A 24075-nucleotide genomic window follows, 5' to 3' on the forward strand; every position below is an offset into this window, starting at 1 on the left:
ATAACTATTTTTCAGAGCTTCCAGAATCGTATTATGCGCACGGCATCGACATAAAAAATTTGTAAAACCGTTAAAATCGCTGTATTGAACATATTGAATAAAATTAAGGAATTTTCATGAAAACATGTTTTTCATGAAAATATGTCTACTTTTATAGGACGCACTTCAGCAGTTCATAAAAAAAGCTTACAGACTTTCTAATGCTGTTTGCTAAATAGCAAAAATAACAAAAATTTTATTACTCATGAAGATCAAGCAGCTAAATTTAAAGTAAAATCATTAGATGGCATATAAATAGATATGGAACAGAAGTTGATATCCACTTCTGAACCCACCTCAGAAGAAGTGGACGAAATAGAGTAATTGGGAGTCCTTCAAAGGTCACCTGAGCACTCAGAACCTAGTACCAGTACATGCAGCTGCGATAATAATAAAGAGAAATTCGACAAAAGAATTGAGAGGGAACTCTGGACCAAATATCAAAAACCAGTGTAACCTAACACTTCCAGCTTCATATTAATAATAGAAAATCACCGAAAGACAAATATGTAATGTAAAGAATTAATATCTCAATATTCCGGTCTACTAAACAATAACGACTGGCAAAACATTTAAAGTCTTTATTCAAGTCGTATATTCAAAAAATAAGATAAGTAGAGTAATAAATGGATAATTAAAAATTGCGAGAAACACTGCAAGACCCGAAGACAAAAAAAAAACAAAAATTAATGTGCTAAATAAAAGTATTGATTCGTTACTGCAGAACTAGAACTGTTATATGGAGCTATACTAGTCTGGATCGGTGTAAATTAAATGAGAAAGAAAATAATATAATAAACACACTTTAAGAGCAGATAGAGAAAATATATGGATTATCAGAAGGTTCAAACGGCAGAATTATCAACGATAAACAAGAAAAAGTCAACGAGATAATGATTCTTTACCAACTGTTTTATTATAATTAGGGGTACGGAATAGATGCGAATTTCGGCGAAATTTTTAACAAAAATGAGATAAATGTGAAATATGGAGTTTTTGTTTATTTCCGCGAAGTACCTGCAGGTGCTCAACTCGTCCGTAAATAAGTAGGTACTTAGTCACGTAATAAATAAGGAATGGAAAGATTTTACGGAAGTCGGAAATTTTTCTATTGTACATAATTTTTAAAAGGTGTTTATTTTTCTAACACGTGTTGAAACAGAAGGAACTTTCATTGTTCATCATTAAATAGATAAAGATAAGATAAGGAATTGATATTTTTCAATGTTGATTCTTTGAGAAATATAAATAATCCGACTGTTGTTATCTGCATTTCGGTCTTTTGTATTGGTAAAAATCTAAGTAGGAATAAAAGTCGGCTAATTCTTATTTTCTAAACATATAAATTAGTCAAACAGGACAATCAGTGCTCATTCCGTCAATTTTTACTAAGAACATGGTCTATCAAAAAAGTTTTCATAGTAACATAAAGTTACTTAAAGTATCCCCTAAAATGGGACGCCCTAAAACAATTTTGAGTGATCGAGTCAAAGAATTTTCAACAGATGACCTATATCTGTGTGACACAAGACATAATTGCTACACAGTGCAGTTTTTCGTCATTTGCTAAAGCAGCATTACAAAGCATTTGGAGTCCAACGAACAGCGTAGACGCAGAACGATTCTTCAGCACATATAATATTGTAGTGACAGTGACAGATCGAAGAACAGCTCTTAAAGAGTCGAATGTCGAAATTACAACGATGTTAGCTTTTAATTAATGTGTTCTGTTGTTTTACTCGTAGTTAAAAATAAATGCGAAATTTTGTAATTATAAAAAAAGTAAATGCGAAATTCATGTTTTTTATTTGCGAAAATTCCGTACCCCTAATTATAATTAGTTATAAAATAGCTTAAATGGGGAAAAGCTGTAAGCTTAGACCAAACACCAGTAGGGGGCATCCAATTAATTGAGTGAAAAAAATTAAATGTATAACAATATTCACTTCATTTACTGAAAAGGCATTGTCCCGCAAGAATGGTTCAAATCACAATTAATAGCCCTACAAAAAGACAAGCGCTTAAAAGTGATAAGACCATTGAACAATAAGCCTGTAAGCTACCTTTTAAACACATGCTCAAAAATAATCCATAACGCAAGGATTGTTAGGAAATTCTTTTATAGACTTCAGGCAACAAATTCTCCTGATCATGTTTAAAAAACGTACGGAATGTACTAAATAAAAAAATATATTTATCATTTAAAAATATGTACCCTTATACTATAACATAATTCTAACGTTGAATATATAATGCTTTCCTGTGGAGTATACAAAGGATGATCCTGTTTTTCCCGCACGCTGCCTTGTTTAGTCTTCTTTGTCGTTTAATTCGTTAAATTCTATCCTCTTATGTCACGGCTTCAGGAAAAAGTGGATATATGCAGTGAACGGGAGGCCTATGTCGAACAGTGAACGAAGGGGGCCTTTTCGCGTTTATCATGTAGAGAAGTCACCTGTCAAAAACTGGACGTATGTAATCGTATTCACTTTGTTAAATACTGTCACATAATATGTCATACACCTCTGTGCGTTAATCCATTTTATTTCTACAATTTTAAGGTGCTATTACATGCCGCCATTTTGATTTGTCTACAGTCGCATTCTGCCCGTTAAATCCCATTGTTTGAGGCGCTGTACGTCACGACTGGATCAATTGTAGCGAAGCTACATGACTAAGGCCCTTTTAACATGTTGCTGTATTTGATTTTTCTGTGCCATTTTATATTATTTGTCAAATACTATTATTTGAGGTGCTGTACATCACGATTGGACCAATAGGACCGTAGATACAAGACTAAGGCCCTTTTGACATGCTGCTGTACTTGATTTTTCTATGTTATTGTATTTTATTTGACAAATCCAGTTATTTGAGGTGCTGTACTCCACGATTGGACCAATAGGAGCGAAGATACATAAATAAGGCCCTTTTTTCATGTTGCTGTATTTGATTATTCTGTGTCATTGTATTCTGTTCGTTAAACCCTATCATTTGAGGTGCTGTATGTCACGATTGGACCAATAGGACCGAAGATATATAACAAAGGCCCTTTTGACTTGTTGCTTGCTGTATTTGATTTGTTTGTGTCAAATTTGATTCTATTGGTCAAGTCCTATTACTTAAGATGCCGTACGTCACGATTGGATTAATAGGACCGAAGATACGCTACTAAGTCCCTTTTTACATGCTGTTGTATTTGATTTTTCTATGTCATTGTATTCTGTTTGTCAAATCCTATCATTTGAGGTGCTATATATCACGTTTGGTCTAACAGAACCGAAGATACATAACTAAGGCCCTTTTGACATGCTGCTGTGTTTGATTTTTCTGTGTCATTGTCTTCTATGATGCCTAAGGCATGTCTATGATATGCCTTATTTTTAAATAAAACAAGTAATTGGACTTCGTAAGTCCTAGGTTTTCACCCAAAGTAATCGAAAGTAGAACTGGAAGACAATATTTGAATTTTACGTGTAACTTTGCGTGGATTGATATACGAATTTACTAATTTTGGGTCACTTTTACTAAACTTTCACATTTGTCACCTCATTTGTAATTCTACCCGGTATAATGGCGGAGGAGTTATATTGGCGGTCGTACGGACCGACAGAAAGATTGCCTAGGTCAAATATCTCACCTTTAGTACCATCCTTGGATTGTAAGCTTTCATTTGACACCTCATTTGTCATTCTACCTGGTATAATGACGGAGAAGTTATATTCGCGGTCGTACGGACCGACGGAAAGACAGCCTAGGTCAAATATCTCACCTTTAGTACCATCCTTGGATCATAAGCTTTCATTTGACACCTCATTTATCATTCAAGCTGTTATAATGATGGAGGAGTTATATTCGCGATCGTACGGACCGACGGAAAGACAGCCTAGGTCAAATATCTCACATTTAGTACCATCCTTGGATTATAAGCTTTCATTTGACCTCATTTGTCATTCTACCTGGTATAATGATGGAGGAGTTATATTCGCGGTCGGACAGACCAACGGACAGACCGCCAAGGTCAAAGATCTCACATTTAGTACCATCCTTGGATTTTTAGCTTTCATTGGACACCTCATTTGTCATTCTACCTGGTATAATGACAGAGAAGTTATATTCGCGGTCGTACGGACCGACGGAAAGACAGCCTAGGTCAAATATCTCACCTTTAGTACCATCCTTGGATCATAAGCTTTCATTTGACACCTCATTTATCATTCAAGCTGGTATAATGATGGAGGAGTTATATTCGCGGTCGTACGGACCGACGGAAAGACAGCCTAGGTCAAATATCTCACCTTTAGTACCATCCTTGGATTATAAGCTTTCATTTGACACCTCATTTGTCATTCTACCTGGTATAAAGACGTAGAAGTTATATTCGCGGTCGACGGAAAGACAGCCTAGGTCAAATATCTCACCTTTAGTACCATCCTTGGATCATAAGCTTTCATTTGACGCCTCATTTATCATTCTAGCTGGTATAATGATGGAGGAGTTATATTCGCGGTCGGACGGACCGACTGACAGACCGCCTAGGTCAAATATCTCACATTTACTACCATCCTTGGATTATCAGCTTTCATTTGACACCTCCTTCGTCATTCTACCTGGTATAATGACGGAGAAGTTATATTCGCGGTCGTACGGACCGACGGAAAGACAGCCTAGGTCAAATATCTCACCTTTAGTACCATCATTGGATCATAAGCTTTCATTTGACACCTCATTTATCATTCAAGCTGGTATAATGATGGAGGAGTTATATTCGCGGTCGTACGGACCGACGGAAAGACAGCCTAGGTCAAATATCTCATTTTTAGTACCATCCTTTGATTATAATCTTTCATTTGACACCTCATTTGTCATTCTACCTGGTATAATGACGGAGAAGTTATATTCGCGGTCGTACGGACCGACGGAAAGACAGCCTAGGTCAAAGATCTCACCTTTAGTACCATCCTTGAATCATAAGCTTTCATTTGACACCTCATTTGTCATTCTACCTGGTATAATGACGGAGAAGTTATATTCGCGGTCGTACGGACCGACGCGACGGAAAGACAGCCTAGGTCAAATATCTCACCTTTAGTACCATCCTTGGATCATAAGCTTTCATTTGACGCCTCATTTATTATTCTAGCTGGTATAATGATGGAGGAGTTATATTCGCGGTCGGACGGACCGACGGAAAGACAGCCTAGGTCAAATATCTCACCTTTAGTACCATCCTTGAATCATAAGCTTTCATTTGACACCTCATTTGTCATTCTACCTGGTATAATGACGGAGAAGTTATACTCGCGGTCGTACGGACCGACGGAAAGACAGCCTAGGTCAAATATCTCACCTTTAGTACCATCCTTGGATCATAAGCTTTCATTTGACGCCTCATTTATTATTCTAGCTGGTATAATGATGGAGGAGTTATATTCGCGGTCGGACGGACCGACGGAAAGACAGCCTAGGTCAAATATCTCACCTTCAGTACCATCCTTGGATTATAAGCTTTCATTTGACACCTCATTTGTCATTCTACCTGGTATAATAACGGAGGAGTTATATTCGCGGTCGTACGGACCGACGGAAAGACAGCCTAGGTCAAATATCTCACCTTTAGTACCATCCTTGGATTATAAGCTTTCATTTGACACCTCATTTGTCATTCTACCTGGTATAATGATGGAGGAGGTATATTCGAGGTCGGACAGACCGCCAAGGTCAAATATCTCACCTTTAGTACCATCCTTGTAATATCAGCTTTCCGTTGACACCTCATTTGTCATTCTAGCTGGTATATTGACGGAGGAGTTGTGATTACAGACAGACGGACGGACAGACGGACGTGGATAATACAAAGTTTTCACATTTTTTCAAAATTGGGTGAAAACAACATGATGCCAGAATGATTTGTTGATGAAAATAATATATACATTCTCAAATTGCCTATTTTTCGGTGTGGATAATATTGTATTCAACAGTGATGCCAAATTTCTGATGCCAAAATGATTGATAATGAAAGTGGGATATACGTTTTCATGTATATAGCGGCAGCGACAAAACGGTAAAACACTGAACTAAATGTATATAATATTTTCACTGTACCATCATTTTGGACTCAAACATTTTATGGAATAAACTTATATAACTTAGTAAGGGATAAACAAAGAAAGCTGATATATTAAAGTAACATCAAGAAATCAAATCTCTAACTACCGAGTTGATTAGACTTCTGGTAACAAGTGCAGGAAAAAAGTTATTAAGGTAGTGTAAAGTGGCATCGATATACAGATGCCACTTTGCAAGACGATGCCAAATCGATGGTAAATGCATAATGTATCGATGCCAAATTGATAGTAGGATGTATATATATATATATATATATATATATATATATATATATATATATATATATATATATATATATATATATATATATATATATATATGTGTGTATGTATATATGCTTTCTGTTGTTTTCCGGGTTTGACTCCGCGTTGAATAATTTTGGTTTTGAGAAAAACCATTATTTTGACGACGTTACGGCAAGATCTCACTTGCCATTGTCAAGTCAGGTAGTTCCGCTTCTCACCGCTGCTGGAAGTAGACTGAATTTTTATGCACGATACCGTAACTTATATAGTTGATCCTGATGCATTTGCTTGACCTGCGCGTCTCTTGGATCTTGTGATTGGTACAGTATATGTTGGGGGGTCTGGAAGGGTGACACGCGTAGATGTCACTGCTTGATTTATTTTGGTATTTTTCTTCAGTACCGTTTTCCATGTTGTAGGAAGCCGTTGCGCATCAACTCTTTGGTTTAGACCGTTGGGATTTCTTTCGATTCTCTGATTTCACGTTTTCTTTTTATTTCTATGTTAGCTAACATCGTTGTTTGGTTCAGGTTTATTGTATGTCCTGTATTTGCGACATGTTGTGCAAGGGATGACGTGGTTTCTCCCCTTTCGATGGCATTTCGGTGTTCTTCTCGTCTTACATGGATTCTTCGGTTGGTCTGTCCAATGTACGACTTTCCACAATCCCCACACGGAATCTCGTATACTCCTTGATTTTCTAACGATATTTTGGTTTTTGGTGTTGGTAGAATAGTTGACATCTTTCTGTCGGTGTTAAATATCGTTTCTATGTTATGTTTTCTCAGCGCTCTCCCTATTTTCTCTGTTGTACCGTTCACATATGGCAGAATGGTTTTGCCAATCGGTTTTTCGTCTTCTGTTGGGTCCTTCATTCTTCTTCGAGCATTTTGAGCTTTTTCGATGGTGTATGTTGAGAAGCCGTTTTCTCTTAACGCTGTTTTCACATTATGCATTTCTTCATTTTTATGTTCTTGGTCTGTCAGTCTTTCGGATCTTGTAATCAAGGTTTTGATGACTGAATGTAATTGTGCAGGATGGTGGTGTGAAGCAGCATTTAGATATCTATCGGTATGTGTTGGTTTCCGATACACTGTATGGCCTATGTGTCCGTCTTGTTTCTTTATTATTAACACATCTAAGAATGGTATTTGATCGTTTTCTTCCAGTTCCATAGTAAACTGAATTTTATGGTGGATATTGTTGATGTGTTCTAAAAATGCCTTTAGTTTTTCTTCTCCGTTGGTCCACATGATAAAAGTGTCATCCACGTGTCTAAGCCAAAGTTTAGGTTTGTATTCAGCTGTTTCTATTGCCCGCTATTCTATTTCCTTCATAAACAAGTTCGCTATTACTGGTGACAGTGGGGAACCCATCGGTGCTCCCTCAACTTGTGTATATCTTTGTTCCTTATAGATGAGAGATGTGTTATTTAAACAGTGTTTGGTTAGGTTTAGAGTATCCGGTGATATTGAATACTTTTTGCTTATAATGTCCAGTGATTCATCTATAGGAACATTCGTGAAAAGTGAGACTACATCGAAGCTGACTAGTAAATGTCCCGGCTCAAGAGTCACACCTTTTATACGCTCGATGAAGTGGCTCGCGTTCTTGACGTAAGAATCCGCTTCCTCCGGGTATGGTTGCAGCTGTTGAGCCAGAAATTTTGCCAGTGGTTGTAAGGGAGATCCGATGGAGCTCACAATTGGTCGCAGTGGTAATCCGGCCTTGTGTACCTTGGGTAGGCCGTAAAATTTCGGGCATCTTGATGACTTCTCTCTAAGTATGAGATGAACCTGTTGTTCTTTCTTGATATTTGAGGCTTTGATCTCGGCTTTTGTTATTTTCTCTAGATATGTTGTCGGGTCTGACGAGATGCTTTGATATGTTGTATCATTTAAGATGTCGTTTATTTGTGTTTCGTAGTCTTGAATATTCATCACTACCGTAGCGTTGCCTTTGTCAGCTGGAAGCACGATGATTTCTTTGTTGTTCTTCAAATTATGTAAGGCTTCTGTCTCTTCCCGTGTTAAATTTCTTTTTGGTGGTTTAGCTGTTCTTAATATTTTTGATACGTCTTGGCGTATGATCTCGGCTGTTTCTGTTGGAAGACTAGTAATTGTAGTCTCTACCTCAGTAATGATATTCTCTACGGGATTGTTTGTAGGTGCAACAACAAAATTAAAATCTTTTGCCAGAACACTATTCGTGGCTTCATCCAGTGTCAGATTTGAAAAGTTATATACTAATTTGTTTGTGTCTATTTGTGATTTTTCTTTCTTTTTTGGCCGCTGTTGTAGTAACAAATTTTCAAACTTTTTAATTTGTTTGGTCTTAGTGAGATCAGCATCTGTTTCTGCTCGAAAGTTTGTCAGTTGTTCAAAGAAATTCCATAATGTTGGATGGATTCTGTTACTTAGTTTAAGTGGCAGCTGTAATGATTCAAAATTCATTTTGTCGATGTCTCGGCTGGTATCATAAATCGCTTCTCTAATAAGCGCCAGGCTTGCCCTTCTTAAAATGTTTTTCTATAGTTGTTTTTGTGAAAAGTGAGCTTCATACAAGTCGGTATAATGCTTTCGTCACGGCAGCGTTCTAAAAACGTAAGGTTGCATAACAACGTCCTTCGTTTCGATCGTAGTTTTTCGTATCTTCTGATGTCTGGTAGAATTTCCTCCCCGTAGAGGTTAATTATGTTACACTTGAAGTTTCCGCGGGAGCTATATGTGCTTTCTGTTGTTTTCCGGGTTTGGCTCCGCGTTGAATAATTTTGGTTTTGAGAAAACCATTATTTTGACGACGTTTCGGCAAGATCTCACTTGCCATTGTCAAGTCAGGTAGTTCCGCTTCTCACCGCTGCTGGAAGTAGACTGAATTTTTATTCACGATACCGTAACTTGTATAGTTTATCCTGATGCATTTGCTTGACCTGCGCGTCTCTTGGATCTTGTGATTGGTACAGTATATGTTGGGGGGTCTGGAAGGGTGACACGCGTAGATGTCACTGCTTGATTTATTTTGGTCTTTTTCTTCAGTACCGTTTTCCATGTTGTAGGAAGCCGTTGCGCATCAACTCTTTGGTTTAGACCGTTGGGATTTCTTTCGATTTCTATCGATTCTCTGATTTCACGTTTTCTTTTTATTTCTATGTTAGCTAACATCGTTGTTTGGTTCAGGTTTATTGTATGTCCTGTATTTGCGACATGTTGGTTTTTTGTCCAAGACGTATCAAAAATATTAAGAACAGCTAAACCACCAAAAAGAAATTTAACACGAGAAGAGAAAGAAGCCTTACATAATTTGAAGAACAACAAAGAAATCATCGTGCTTCTAACTGATCGTTTATTAGAGAAGCGATCCATGATACCAGACGAGACATCGACAAAATGAATTTTGAATCATTACAGCTGCCACTTAAACTAAGTAACAGAATCCATCCAACATTATGGAATTTCTTTGAACAACTGACAAACTTTCGAGCAGAAACAGATGCTGATCTGACTAAGACCAAACAAATTAAAAAGTTTGAAAATTTGTTACTACAACAGCGGGCATAAAAGAAAGAAAAATCACAAATAGAAACAAACAAATTAGTATATAACTTTTCAAATCTGACATTGGATGAAGCCACGAATAGTGTTCTGGCAAAAGGTTTTAATTTTGCTGTTGCACCTACACACATTCCCGTAGATAATATCATTACTGAGGTAGAGACTACAATTACTAGTCTCCCAACAGAAACAGCCGAGATCATACGCCAAGACGTATCAAAATATTAAGAACAGCTAAACCACCAAAAAGAAATTTAACACGGGAAGAGAAAGAAGCCTTACATAATTTGAAGAACAACAAAGAAATCATCGTACCTCTAGCTGACAAAGGCAACGCTACGGTAGTGATGAATATTCAAGACTACGAAAAAAAATAAACGACATCTTAAATGATACAACATATCAAAGCATCTCGTCAGACCCGACAACATATCTAGAGAAAATAACAAAAGCCAAGATCAAAGCCTCAAATATCAAGAAAGAACAACAGGTCCATCTCATACCTAGAGAGAAGTCATCAAGATGCCCAAAATTTTACGGCCTACCCAAGGTACACAAGGCAGGATTACCACTGCGACCAATTGTGAGCTCCATCGGATCTCCCTTACAGCCACTGGCAAAATTTCTGGCTCAACAGCTGCAACCATACGCGGAGGAAGCGGATTCTCACGTCAAGAACGCGAGCCACTTCATCGAGCGTATAAAAGGTGTGACTCTTGAGCCGGGACATTTACTAGTCAGCTTCGATGTAGTCTGACTTTTCAGGAATGTTCCTATAGATGAATCACTGGACATTATAAGCAAAAAGTATTCAATATTACCGAATACTCTAAACCTAACCAAACACTGTTTAAATAACACATATTTCATCTATAAGGAACAAAGGTATAAACAAGTTGAGGGAGCACCGATGGGTTCCCCACTGTCACCAGTAATAGCGAACTTGTTAATGAAGGAAATAGAACAACGGGCAATAGAAACAGCTGAATACAAACCTAAACTTTGGCTTAGATACGTGGATGACGCTTTTATCATCTGGACCCACGGAGAAGAAAAACTAAAGGCATTTTTAGAACATATCAACAATATCCACCATAAAATTCAGTTTACTATGGAACTGGAAGAAAACGATCAAATACCATTCTTAGATGTGTTAATAATAAAGAAACAAGACGAACACATAGGCCATACAGTGTATCGGAAACCAACACATACCGATAGATATCTAAATGCTGCTTCACACCACCATCCTGCACAATTACATTCAGTCATCAAAACCTTGATTACAAGATCCGAAAGACTGACAGACCAAGAACATCAAAATGAAAAAATGCATAATGTGAAAACAGCGTTAAGAGAAAACGGCTTCTCAACATACACCATCGAAAAAGCTCAAAATGCTCGAAGAAGAATGAAGGACCCAACAGAAGACGAAAAGCCGATCGGCAGAACCATTCTGCCATATGTGAAGGGTACAACAGAGAAAATAGAGAGAGTGCTGAGAAAACATAACATAGAAACGATATTTAACACCGACAGAAAGATCTCAACTATTCTACCAACACCAAAAACCAAAATATCGTTAGAAAGTCAAGGAGTATACGAGATTCCGTGTGGGGATTGTGGAAAGTCGTACATTGTACAGACCAACCGAAGAATCCATGTAAGACGAAAAGAACACCGAAATGCCATCGAAAGGGGAGAAACCACGTCATCCCTTGCACAACATGTCGCAAATACAGGACATACAATAAACCTGAACCAAACAACGATGTTAGCTAACATAGAAATAAAAAGAAAACGTGAAATCAGAGAATCGATAGAAATCGAAAGAAATCCCAACGGTCTAAACCAAAGAGTTCATGCGCAACGGCTTCCTACAACATGGAAAACGGTACTGAAGAAAAAGACCAAAATAAATCAAGCAGTGACATCTACGCGTGTCACCCTTCCAGACCCCCCAACATATACTGGACCAATCACAAGATCCAAGAGACGCGCAGATCAAGCAAATGCATCAGGATCAACTATATAAGTTACGGTATCGTGAATAAAAATTCAGTCTACTTCCAGCAGCAGCGAGAAGCGGAACTACCTGACTTGACAATGGCAAATGAGATCTTACCGAAACGTCGTCAAAATAATGGTTTTTCTCAAAACCAAAATTATTCAACGCGGAGTCAAACCCGGAAAACAACAGAAAGCACATATAGCTCCCGCGGAAAATTCAAGTGTAACATATATATATATATATATATATATATATATATATATATATATATATATATATATATATATATATATATATATATATATATATATATATATATATATAAGATGAGAAGTTATTGGTTTAACGACCACTCGTACGAAATTGAAGAGGGCGAAACACAGTTCTAAGAACTAGTGTTTGGATCTTTAATTATATTCAAAAAATTTTCCCAACCCAAAATGGTGGATGTGTGAATTATTCGTAAGGGGATTTCTCCACATTCTCTATTTTATATATATATATGAGCAATATTTCTACTTTTCGGTGAATTTTGTGGGAAGGGTCCTCGGATTTTCTTCAAATTTTAGTATGTTATTGGACCTATTTAAAAAACGTTATCCTGAGAGTTACAGACCCCTAGGGGCCTTAGAGCCCTAGATAGGGCCCGTCAAAGACCCAAAAAAGGTCGTTTTTGCCGTATATTTGGCAGGCTGTATATCGGCTCCCATTTAACCGATTTTGACTTACCAAACGTCATTGTCTTTGTAATTTTAAGTAGTTTTTTCAGTGACTATTTCAAGGCTTTAGTCAATAACCCTGATTTTTGGGACCGTTTTAAGTAACGCTAAAAATTTCAAAAAATTACTATTTTCAAAAATTTGTCAAAAATCTAATTTTAATCCGATTTTCATTTTCTGGACGACAGTTTAAAGGTATTAAAAAGGGCTTTAAAATGATATTTTGTGAGTTAAAATCCGTTTAGTAGAAGTGGAGATAAAACAGATTGAAAATAGACATTTTTGTAAAAATGGGATTTTTACGGATTTTCAAAGTGCTGACACGTTTTGGGGTATATATTAAATTGTACAAAAATTTTTTTACAGGCAGTTTTTTATATAAATAATAACGTTTCATTATAGATTTTCTTGGCCCGAGCCTCTATCTACCTTATATAACCCTCTAAAAATGAGTATTTTGTTACTCAAATGAGGCAACTTAACAAACAAGTTACGGCTTATTTCTATCAATCAGATAGCCTGAAGACTTTATCTATCACAGATTATAAAAGTAGAGATTAAAACCTTTTATTTAAGGGGTCACACAAACTTCTAGGTAGCCTAGAAGTGCAGTTATGATATTTCAAAGTCTTAACTAAAATCAAAGTATCAATTCTGTGAATGCTACTTTTATAGACTAAGAGCCGCTATAGATGAAATTTGATAATTATTTTAAGCACGATAAAAGCCTAAAACTTAAATAGTAGAACCTAAAAGAAAAGCTATGAACACTCTGCCGTCACTTTTTAGAGGCACACACCTCGACAGTGGCGCATCAAACATTCTACTTATGGAGGGGATAAATAAATTAAAAGGTACCCTCCCTCACTCCCAGAATTATTATTTTTTTATTTTTTAAAGTTATACGTGATTCAAAAATAAGACTCAGTGTAATTTCAACCCGCCTCCCCTGTGTTCCTACCCCCACCATCAAAAAGTTCATTTCTCGTTTTTTATTTTTTTTTAGGTGGGATGTAATCAATTTTAAAATTTCAAAAAATTCACACGCATACTTGTGGCTTTTACAAAACATGCCTATTTTTTATAGACACGTAGGTTGAGTGACGTAACCTAAAAAAAAATTATTTTTTTATTTTTATAAACTTTTAAACAAAAAACTTTTTTTTGGGGATGGCTGTTGGACTATTTTGTTTTAATCTTGTGTATTTTATCAAATGCTATATTTCTAATTTATTTCAGAAGTTTCCGTAAGGTTCTCCATCTTCAAAAATCCAAAAAATTGTTTTTCGAGGGGGTTTTTGGGGGTTTCAACGTATTTATCCAATTTTTAAATATTCTACAGGACACAGTTACTTCAATTAACATATAACCTATAAAAAAACATTAATTTAATCTATTTTGAAGTCTATAAAATAGGGAAAATCACCAAAAATCCCCTAAAAAACAGTTTTTTGGATTTTTTGGTGGTGGGGGAAGGGGGATGGGGGTGGTGTGTTAAAATTACACTGAGTTTTATTTCTTAATAACGTAGAACTTTAAAAAATTAACAAAATTGAATTCTGGGTGTAAGGAAGGGTACCTTTTAATTTATTTATCCCGTTCATAAGTGGAAAGTTTGATGCGCCACTGTCGAGGTATGTGCTTCTAAAAAGTGACGGTATAGTGTTCATACGTTTTCTTTTAGGTTTTATTGTTTAAGTTATGGCCTCTTATCGTGCCTAAAATAGTTAACAAATTTCACCCATAGCGGCTCTTAGTCTATAAAAGTAGCGTTCACAGAATTGATACTTTAATTTTAGTTAGGACTTTGAAATATCATAACTGTACTTCTAGGCTACCTAGAAGTTTGTGTGAGCCCTCAAATAAAAGGTTGTGATCTCTACTTTTCTAATCCGTAATAGTTAAAGTCTTCTGGCTCTCTGATTGATATAAATAGGCCGTAAGTTGTTTGTTAAGTCACCTCATTTGAGTAACAAAATACTCATTTTTAGAGGGTCATATAAGGTAGATAGAGGCCCGGGCCAAGAAAATCTCCAATACGAAGTTATTATTTATATAAAAAGCTACTTCTAAAAAAATTTTGGTACAATTTAATATATACCCCAAAACGTGTCAGCACTTTAAAATTCCATAAAAACGCGATTTTTACAAAAATATCCATTTTCAATCTGTTGTATATCCGCTTCTACCGAACGGATTTTAACTCTTGAAATATTGTTTTAAAGACCTTTTTATTACGTTTAAACCGCCGACCAGAAAAAGAAAATCGGATTAAAATTAGATTTTTAACAAATTTTTGAAAATAGCAATTTTTTGAAATTTTTAGCGTTACTTAAAATGGTCCCAAAAATCAAGGTTATTAATTAGAGACTTGAAATTGTCACTGATAAAACTACTTAAAATTATAAGGAAAATAACGTTTGGTGAGTTAAAATCGGTTAACTGGGAGTCGATATACAAGCCTGTCAAATATAGGCTAAAAACGACCTTTTTTGGGTCTTTGACGGGCCCTATCTAGGGCTCTAAGGCCCCTAGGGGGCTGTAACTCTCAGGATGACGTTTTCTCAATAAGTCCAATAACATACTAAAATTTGAAGAAAATCCGAGGACCCTCCCCACAAAATTCACCGAAAAGTAGAAATATTGCTCATATATATATATATATATACATATATATATATATATATATATATATATATATATATATATATATATATATATATATATATATATACAGCGTGTCTACTTAAGTTGGAAACATATGGGAAACTTTTTTGTTATTCATTTTACGAAAAAAAGTTATTCTTTATAAAAAGTTCTGCATGCTCTAAAACCTAAGATTTAATCATCATATATCAAATTTTGTCAATATTATACGAGGTATGTCAAAAAATATTAACTTCGTTCAAGAGTAAAGTACCTTTATTTCTCTCAATATCGAAAATTCTTATTATGAAAAGTTGTTGGGAAATAAAAACTAAGATTAAATATGCAATTACATGTTTCTAATTGGAAAAAAATATTTTCCAAATTTTTCTCAAATTTATTGATACTAACTTCGTTTTTATTTATTACACATACGATAACTCTTTTATTATTACTTTTACGGAAAAAAGGTATTCTTTATAAAAAGCTCTGTATGCCCTAAGACCAAGGATGCAATCATCAGATATCACATTTTATTAATTTTATACGAGGGGTGTCAAAAAATATGAATTTCACTCAAGAGCGAAGTACGTTTATTTTTCACAATATTGAAAACGGTTATGAAAAAAGTTGTTTAGAATTAAAAACTATGTTTCAATATACAATTACATCCTTTTCATTGAAATATAAAGGTACTATAATCTTGAGCGAATTTCATATTTTTTGACACACCTCGTATAAAATTAATAAAAGTTGATATATCATGGTTGTGTCTTAGATTTTAGACCATGCAAAGCTTTTTATGAAGAATAACTTTTTTTCGTAAAATGAATAATAAACGAGTTATCATATTTGTAATAATTAAAAACGATGTTGGGTATCCATAAATTTGCGAAAAAAAATTTTTTTCAATTAAAAGCATGTAATTGCATATTTGATCTTAGTTTTTAATTCCAAACAACTTTTTATCATAATAATTTTCGATATTGAGAGAAATAAAGGTACTTTACCCTTGACCGAAATTCATATTTTTTGACATACCTCGTATAATATTGAGAAAATTTGATATCTGATGATTGAATTTTAGGTTTTGGGGCATGCAGAACTTTTTATAAAGGATAACTTTTTTTCGTAAAATCAATAATAAAAAACTTTCCCATATGTCTCCAACTTAAGTAGACATGCTGTATATATACAGGGTGTCCCAGACTAATTTAGCCACGCTATATCTCTTAAACGAATAGAAATTTTCGAATGGGACGAAAAGTTATATATTCTACTTATAATACACTTTAATATGGCGTACAAAAAAATCATCCCCTAAATATTCATCCCTTAATTACAACCCCTAACTTTAATTTTTTTAATAGCACGCTGTATATTTTTTATAGTTTTGGATGTGGTCTTTTATCGTCTATTCAACACATTTTTTTTTTAAATAAAATTGGTTCGTAAATAACCAAGAAACTATCAGTTTATTTTTGTTAATTGTGTGTCCCAGACTAATTTATCTAGGCTATATTTCTTAAACGAATAGAGATTTTCGAATGGGACAAAAACTGATCTATTCGACTTGTAATACACTTTCATATCGCAGAGAAAAATTTATCCCCTAAATATTCATCCCTAACTTACATGGTGCTATTTAAAAATATAAAGTTAGGGGTTGTAACTAAGGAATGAATATTTAGGGGATATTTTTTTTCTGCGCCATATTAAAGTGCATTACAACTGTAATAGATCAGTTTTTGTCCCATTCGAAAATCTCTATTCGTTTAAGAAATATAGCCTGGATAAATTAGTCTGGGACACATAATTAACAAAACTAAACTGATATTTTCTTGGTTATTTACGAACCAATTTTATTTTCAAAAAATGTATTGAATAGATGATAGAAGACCACATCCAAAATTATAAAAAAATATACAGGGTGCTATTAAAAAAATTAAAGTTAGGGGTTGTAACTAAGGGATTACGATTTAGGGGATGATTTTTTTCTACGCCCGATTAAAGTGTATTACAAGTAGAATGGACCACTTTTTGTCCCATTCAAAAATCTCTATTCGTTTAAGAGATACAGCGTGGCTAAGTTAGTCTGGGACACCCTGTATATATATATATATATATATATATATATATATATATATATATATATATATGTATATATATATATATATATATATATATATATATATATATATATATATATATGTATATATTATATATATATGCATAAAGGCAGGAGAATCCGACGATATCACAATCTGGGGGGATCTGACAGGGATGTATACTATCACCACCGCCGGTCAACATATATACTCTGAGGAAATTTTTCAAGAAGCAGTAGATGATGTTGAAACCGGAATTCGAATTCACGGAGAATGTATCAATAACATAAGATACGTAAATATTCCAGCTTTCTTGTTTTGATGTTCTTAATCACCTCGCAATCCTTTTGCAGCCTTCTTAACACTTCTGCATTTGTAACTCGTTGGATCCATGGTATTTTCAAAATCCTTCTATGGCACCACATCTCAAAGGCTTCCAACTTCTTTATATTCTCTACTTTTAGTGTCCAGCTTTCCACTCCATACAACAAAGTCGAGAACACGTAGCATCTTAAGGCTCTTATCCTCAGCTCCAGAGGAAGGTCTCGATTAACAAACATCTTTTTCATTTTTATAAATGCTTGTCTTGCAATTTCAATGCATGTCCTGATTTCTCTACCCTGGTCATTGTTTTCATTTACCCAGGTTCCCAGATATTTGTAGTTATTCACTCTTTCTACTTGTTTTCCCTCGATATCCAACCTTCGTACTGTATGTTGCCTAGAAATAATCATGAACTTGGTTTTCTTAACGTTTATTTGTAGTCCATAGCCCATACTGACTTGATGTAATCTATTTACTAATAGTTGCAGTGCATCTAGACTGTCTGCAAAAATAGCGGTGTCGTCTGCGAATCTTATGTTGTTCAAGATTTTTCCGTTTATTGATATACCCTATTCTTCCTCTGATATTGCTTCCTTAAAAATAGCTTCGCTGTACAGATTGAATAACAATGGAGACAACACGCAACCCTGTCTAACACCTCTCTTGATTTTTATGGTCTCTGTTTCGACATTTTCGATTTTAACCGTTGCTTTTTGATTCCAGTACAGATTGACAGTAACCCGTATATCTCGACTGTCCACATTCTTCTCTTTTAAAAGTTTTATGAGTTTCTGATGTCGTACTCTATCAAAAGCCTTTTGATAATCTATGAAGCAGACATAGAGATCTTGGTTCATATCTAGTCGTCTTTGCGAGAGAACGTTAAAAGCGAACAGAGCCTCTCTCGTTCCTAGTCCTCCTCTGAAACCAAACTGGGTGTCATCTATATCTTCCTCTATTTTTTTATATAGTCTTCCATGTATTATTTAAGTATGTTGACGATTTAAGAAGGCTAAATAAAATCTGGATTAGAGCGGCGCAAGATAGACTGAGTTGGAAACAAGAGGAAGAGGACTGTGTTCAACAGTGGACTTTTGAGGTTGGCTGATGATGAAGATTTGATAATCGTTATGGCATTTATAATGTATTTTTGTTATATTCATAATGTATTATGGCATGGTAATTAAACACAGATGACTTAATTGCTGTTTTTAGATTTACAATTGTACTTCCCACATAACAATTTCATGTTCTTAGTAGATTCATAGAACATACTTTTCAGAAAAAGTATATACTAAGAATATGCGTAATTACCATTGCGAATGTGCAGAGCACATACTGAGTATATACTACATTACAGTACTTAAACGTTCTATGTATATACTTAGAATGTACTACCGCACTTCTTCTCAGTATATACCAAGAATATACTTTTTAGGATATTCTAAGAAGGTGCTATAAACCTTCTATTTATATACTTAGAATGTACTACCTCACATCTTTTAGTATATAGGAAGAATGTACTTTTTAGTATATGGGAAGAATATTACAAGGAAGTGCTATATTGCTCAGAAGCATGTTTTCAGCATCACCGAATCTCATCCTAGGTTCTACTTTCTACTAAATTTACATATTACATATGAGAATGTAGTTAGTACATTCTACAATATTACTTAAAAAGTAAATATAAAATATTATATAAATTTTAGTTAGTTATATCAATATTATATAGGTAAGTAGGTATATATATTTAGTTATTATGTGCATATAAAAATAAAAATGCTGAATATATAAATTTATATATTCATATTCATATACCTATCGTACCCAAATAAATATTATGTAACATATGTATGTAAATAACTAAAATTTATATGTTGCTTATATGTACCTATATACATACTTACTATTTAAGTAATATTGAAGTACCAAAATGAATTTTTTATTTGTAAGTTGACAGCAAACAAAATAAAACGTTTAATTATGCATGTTCCTATTCCTGGTTGAAATACTTGGTCTTCCTCACAACACAGCATAGACATTGTTAGTGTTAAGTGTAGACACAAATGTCAAATGCCTATTCAGTAACTATTTTCATATTTTGTATTTTTCCTTTGTTCCCAACCCCCTACCCGCTAACCCCTATGCAGGTATGCAGCGGTCGTTTCCGCTTTGTTTGTGCCGGTTGTGGGTTTTGGCTCAGCCACACAGCTTACCTGAATGTCAATTCCATGTAAAAATAAAATTCTTCATAAGAATACTCAATAAACTTAATCAAAATAGTAAATGCATTTCAGTTATGAAAGCGAAACGACAATTTCTCCTTTTTCGTTAATACAATTAATTCTTAAACATTTTTACCATACAATTAAAACAATTTTAAATAATGAATTCGGTAGTTTAATTAATAGTACCTAAATACATAAATTTTTAAATTTCATTAATTATTCTTAACGAAGTTGATAATCTATAGGCTAACATTATTCTTCCTATACATACATATATATTATTTTTAAGATATTTTAAAAGTATCTACTTATAAGTATGTGTTAAGTATGTACTTATAAGTATGTGCTAAGAATATTCGGTAAAAGTATATTCTGAGAATAGTATCTACTTATAAGTATGTGTTAAGAATGTACTTATAAGTATGTGCTAAGAATATTCGGTAAAGGTACATTCTAAGAATAAACTTTTACGAATATTCCGAGTTACTACGTACACGAATGTACTCAGTATATTCGGTACGAGAATATACTTTAAAGTATGTGCAAAGAACATGAAATTTAGAATGTTTTTTAAGGTACATGCTATGCTTGTACTACGCATATACTAAAAAGAATATACTCTGACGAATGTTGGTAGTATATGCTTAGAACATGATACGAACATCATTGTTATGTGGGTTACGTATCTACTTTTTATTTGGAGATGATGTAAATCAAATTATGCCAATAAATATTTTTTTCTTAGGAATATTTTACTAAATCCTCTAAAGAACATCGATCTTCTCAATCAAAGACTCGACTTCATCAGTTTTGTTTTACTACCCAATAACAGATTTTTTGTAGAGAGTTTAAGAGAGAATTTGCAAGAAATTTCCGGAGACATCAACGTAAGTATTATACTGAGCTTTTTAGAACCCATAAATTCATAAACGGTGTTATCTTTAAGGTTATTTTAACAAGAATTGGAAACTCTAGAGCGAAATTTAGAGATTGGTACGTCTTGTATAAGGTAAGATAAATATTTTTCCAACTACTTCTACCGAAAGTATACTTTTCCTGACCTGATTGTAGGGAGCAAAGTCGTACTTTTCTTCCCTAGAGAGTAAAATAAAAGTGACGTCATGGTGTGTCATTGATGAAATAAATTATTGACGCCCTATACAATACTCTATTATCTATTACATAAGTATCTAGATATACATTTTAACGTTTATTTATCGAACACCCTGTATTTTGCAGAATGGTAAAAATCAGTAACTTGTTATTTTGATTTAACAATGTTTATATTAGGTCCGGTCTTTTCACCTCCGAATAAATATTTATCAGGAAGTTTATCCGGCAGATTACATGTAAATCTGTCAAATAAACCTCCGGATAACTTTTATTCGGAGGTGAAAAGACCGGGCGTTAATAATTTAACTTATACTTGACATTTGACAGTTATAGGTACCTACTGTACCTATACTTGTTTTAGTTCTCTAATAAATGTTGTAGTTAGTAGAGAGTTATCAAGTAAAATTCTATCCATCCGTTATTTTGACACGTAAACGCTATTTTTTTACGGTATAAGTTTTAACGTATATGTAATTTTAGAGTTATCAAGTGGTTGAATTTCTGCTTCACGTTAATAGTTGGCAGCTGTCAGTCAAATTTCGTATTTGACAGCAAAATAATTAAATTTGTTTAAATTTTTTTCTGTTTTTGTTTTCTTTCACCCAAGATACATATTTTGTAATTTTGACTTGTTTTGTACAATTTGGATTTCAAATTTTTCTAAAAACTGGAAGAGATCTTAGAACAGGCAATGTTACTTGAAGCCAATGACGATGATATAGAGTACTTAGTACTAAATTTCGTTTTAAATGATGATAACGTTCAAAATCAAAATGTACATCCTGTCTTTAATTTCGATACCTTAAAACCTGAACAAGCCAAACAGTATTTTCGGTTTGAAAAACAGGATATTCCAAGGCTTGTACAATTGTTAGGGATACCAGATATAATTGTAACAGAAACTGGCCATACCTGTACTGGTAAGTAATGCTGAGAGGAACTAAAACTTTAAACTCAACCAAACTCAAACCAAAACAGTCAACCAAAACCAAGCCAAGAAAACAAAGACAAAACACCTGTTAACATACAAAATAAAATTTCATAACACAACATATTTATTTATTACATGAACATGACAGAACTGAAATGGCCGAGTCACTCCGAGTCCTGCCGAATTGGTGCGATTCGCTGCTAACGTTACCGTATTTTAAAGCCCGCTATCCGACCTACCGTAACGGAGCACGTTAACGTTAAAATCATTTCCGTTATTCAATATTCATACTGCGCATGCTCCACTGCTAAAATAACGTTACCGTATTCTCCTCGAGTTACTTGATAACTCTCTAGTTACATAAATAAATTATTTAAAAATGAAAAAATGAAGTGTTATTTGAGGAACGTGGAAAAATTATTATTTCAAAATTATCATTCCAAAATTACATATCTCAGCATCCAACAAAAAGCTAATAGAAAATGACCTGAATAATCAGCTAAAGAATTCAATAAATAAAGACAATACAGAAATATGAAACACGTTTAAAGATCCTTAGAATTGATGGAGCAGAGAAGAAAACTGAAAGATAACAAGATAGAATACAAAGAAAAACAGCAACTAATTAAACAAAAAATAAAGGTAGCTAAAGAACAATGGATGGACGATAAATGCAAGGAATTAGAAAAGTTGAATGAAAAACATGATACGTTTAATATGTTTAAAAAGTTAGAGGTGGTCTTTATCATAAGAAAACTCCACAAACTTCACGGTGTGCAAGTACTTAGGAGGGATACGAGAAACGATCGTGCGCGAATAGCGGACAAATGTTGCAACTTTCTTAAATAATTCAAATTGTCTATTGAAATTGTCAAATTGACGTATATTTCATACCTACTGTCATTGAAGAAGAAAAATTATATGTTACTCCACAATATTGATATGATATGCAATTATTATATAAAAGTAAATTTATTAATTGTATTTTGCTTGCAGTACTGCATTTTAATAATTAATTTTATTTGCTACATACAATTGTTTACCTTTTAATAACATAACCTCAGTCTTACTTTTTCTTCTTACATTTTTTTTGGGCAATGGTCTTGACAATTATCCAGCAACTAGGACCTATATGATTGGCCAATATAATTAAAAGTGCGAAAAAAGTTGCCGAGCTATGAAACCAGGTGTCGCTTTTCCGAACTTGCACGGTCCCAATAACCGATTCATCGGGAAAATGATAATAGACGAACACGAAATTCGAACTACCTGGTATAATTATATAAATGAACTGTACTTACAGGGTGTTTGGTAAAGAATGGGACATAGCTTAACCTCAGATTCCTGAGCTTAAAATAGGTCGATTTAAGCTAACTTACCTTAGTACAAAAGTTGATAATAACCGAAATACAGGGTGTCAAAGTTAAACTTTTATTTTATTTATTTTTGAATATTTCCTGACAGACATGGGACAACAACACGAAATTTGGTAAATGGTGCTTGTACTGTACACCCTAATAAACTATGTTAATCAATAAACGTTTCTGGCTACTACCAGAGGCGTACGACGGGGAGCGTGAATGGTTGACCCTTCCCAAATTCTACGCTACTGGCGGAATTGCTATTTTAGTGCAATTTTTTGATTCTCCAATACTTTATATGTAAATAACATACTCTTCATTCGTAACGATAAAGCCATTAGTTTTCGAAATATTTGAAGCTAAAAACGAAGGAGCATAATACATTACAAGAATAAAAAACCGCAAAACGCCGTAAAAATGAGTGGCGCATACAATATTCCCGCTACAAAAGATCTGATATGAAAATTACGTGGCGCGAAAATGTATTTTCATTTTGATGCAAAACAAAATTCAAGTTTTATTTTAAAAGATTTTTTCATAATATTTGCTAAATTTGAAGTAAACGCGCCACAAAAGAGTAAATTTGATACAGTTTGAATTTTGAAACTCTTTTGTGGCGCGTTTACTTCAAATTTAGCAAATATTATGGAAAAATCTTTTAAAATAAAACTTG

General features: G+C 34.1%; 1 protein-coding gene across 1 annotated transcript in view; it reads left to right on the forward strand.

Annotated features, from left to right (window-relative positions):
- The window catches only part of LOC114345565 (mutS protein homolog 5-like), a 211409-nt gene that overhangs the window by 80868 nt on the left and 106466 nt on the right, over positions 1–24075 (forward strand). The window contains exons 5-6 of the mRNA XM_050649332.1: positions 20743–20884; positions 20944–21006. Of these exons, the coding sequence (XP_050505289.1) occupies positions 20743–20884; positions 20944–21006 (205 nt within the window). The remainder of the gene's footprint in view (positions 1–20742; positions 20885–20943; positions 21007–24075) is intronic.

This window comes from Diabrotica virgifera, chromosome 4, assembly GCF_917563875.1.
Source record: "Diabrotica virgifera virgifera chromosome 4, PGI_DIABVI_V3a".
Lineage (NCBI taxonomy): Eukaryota > Metazoa > Arthropoda > Insecta > Coleoptera > Chrysomelidae > Diabrotica > Diabrotica virgifera.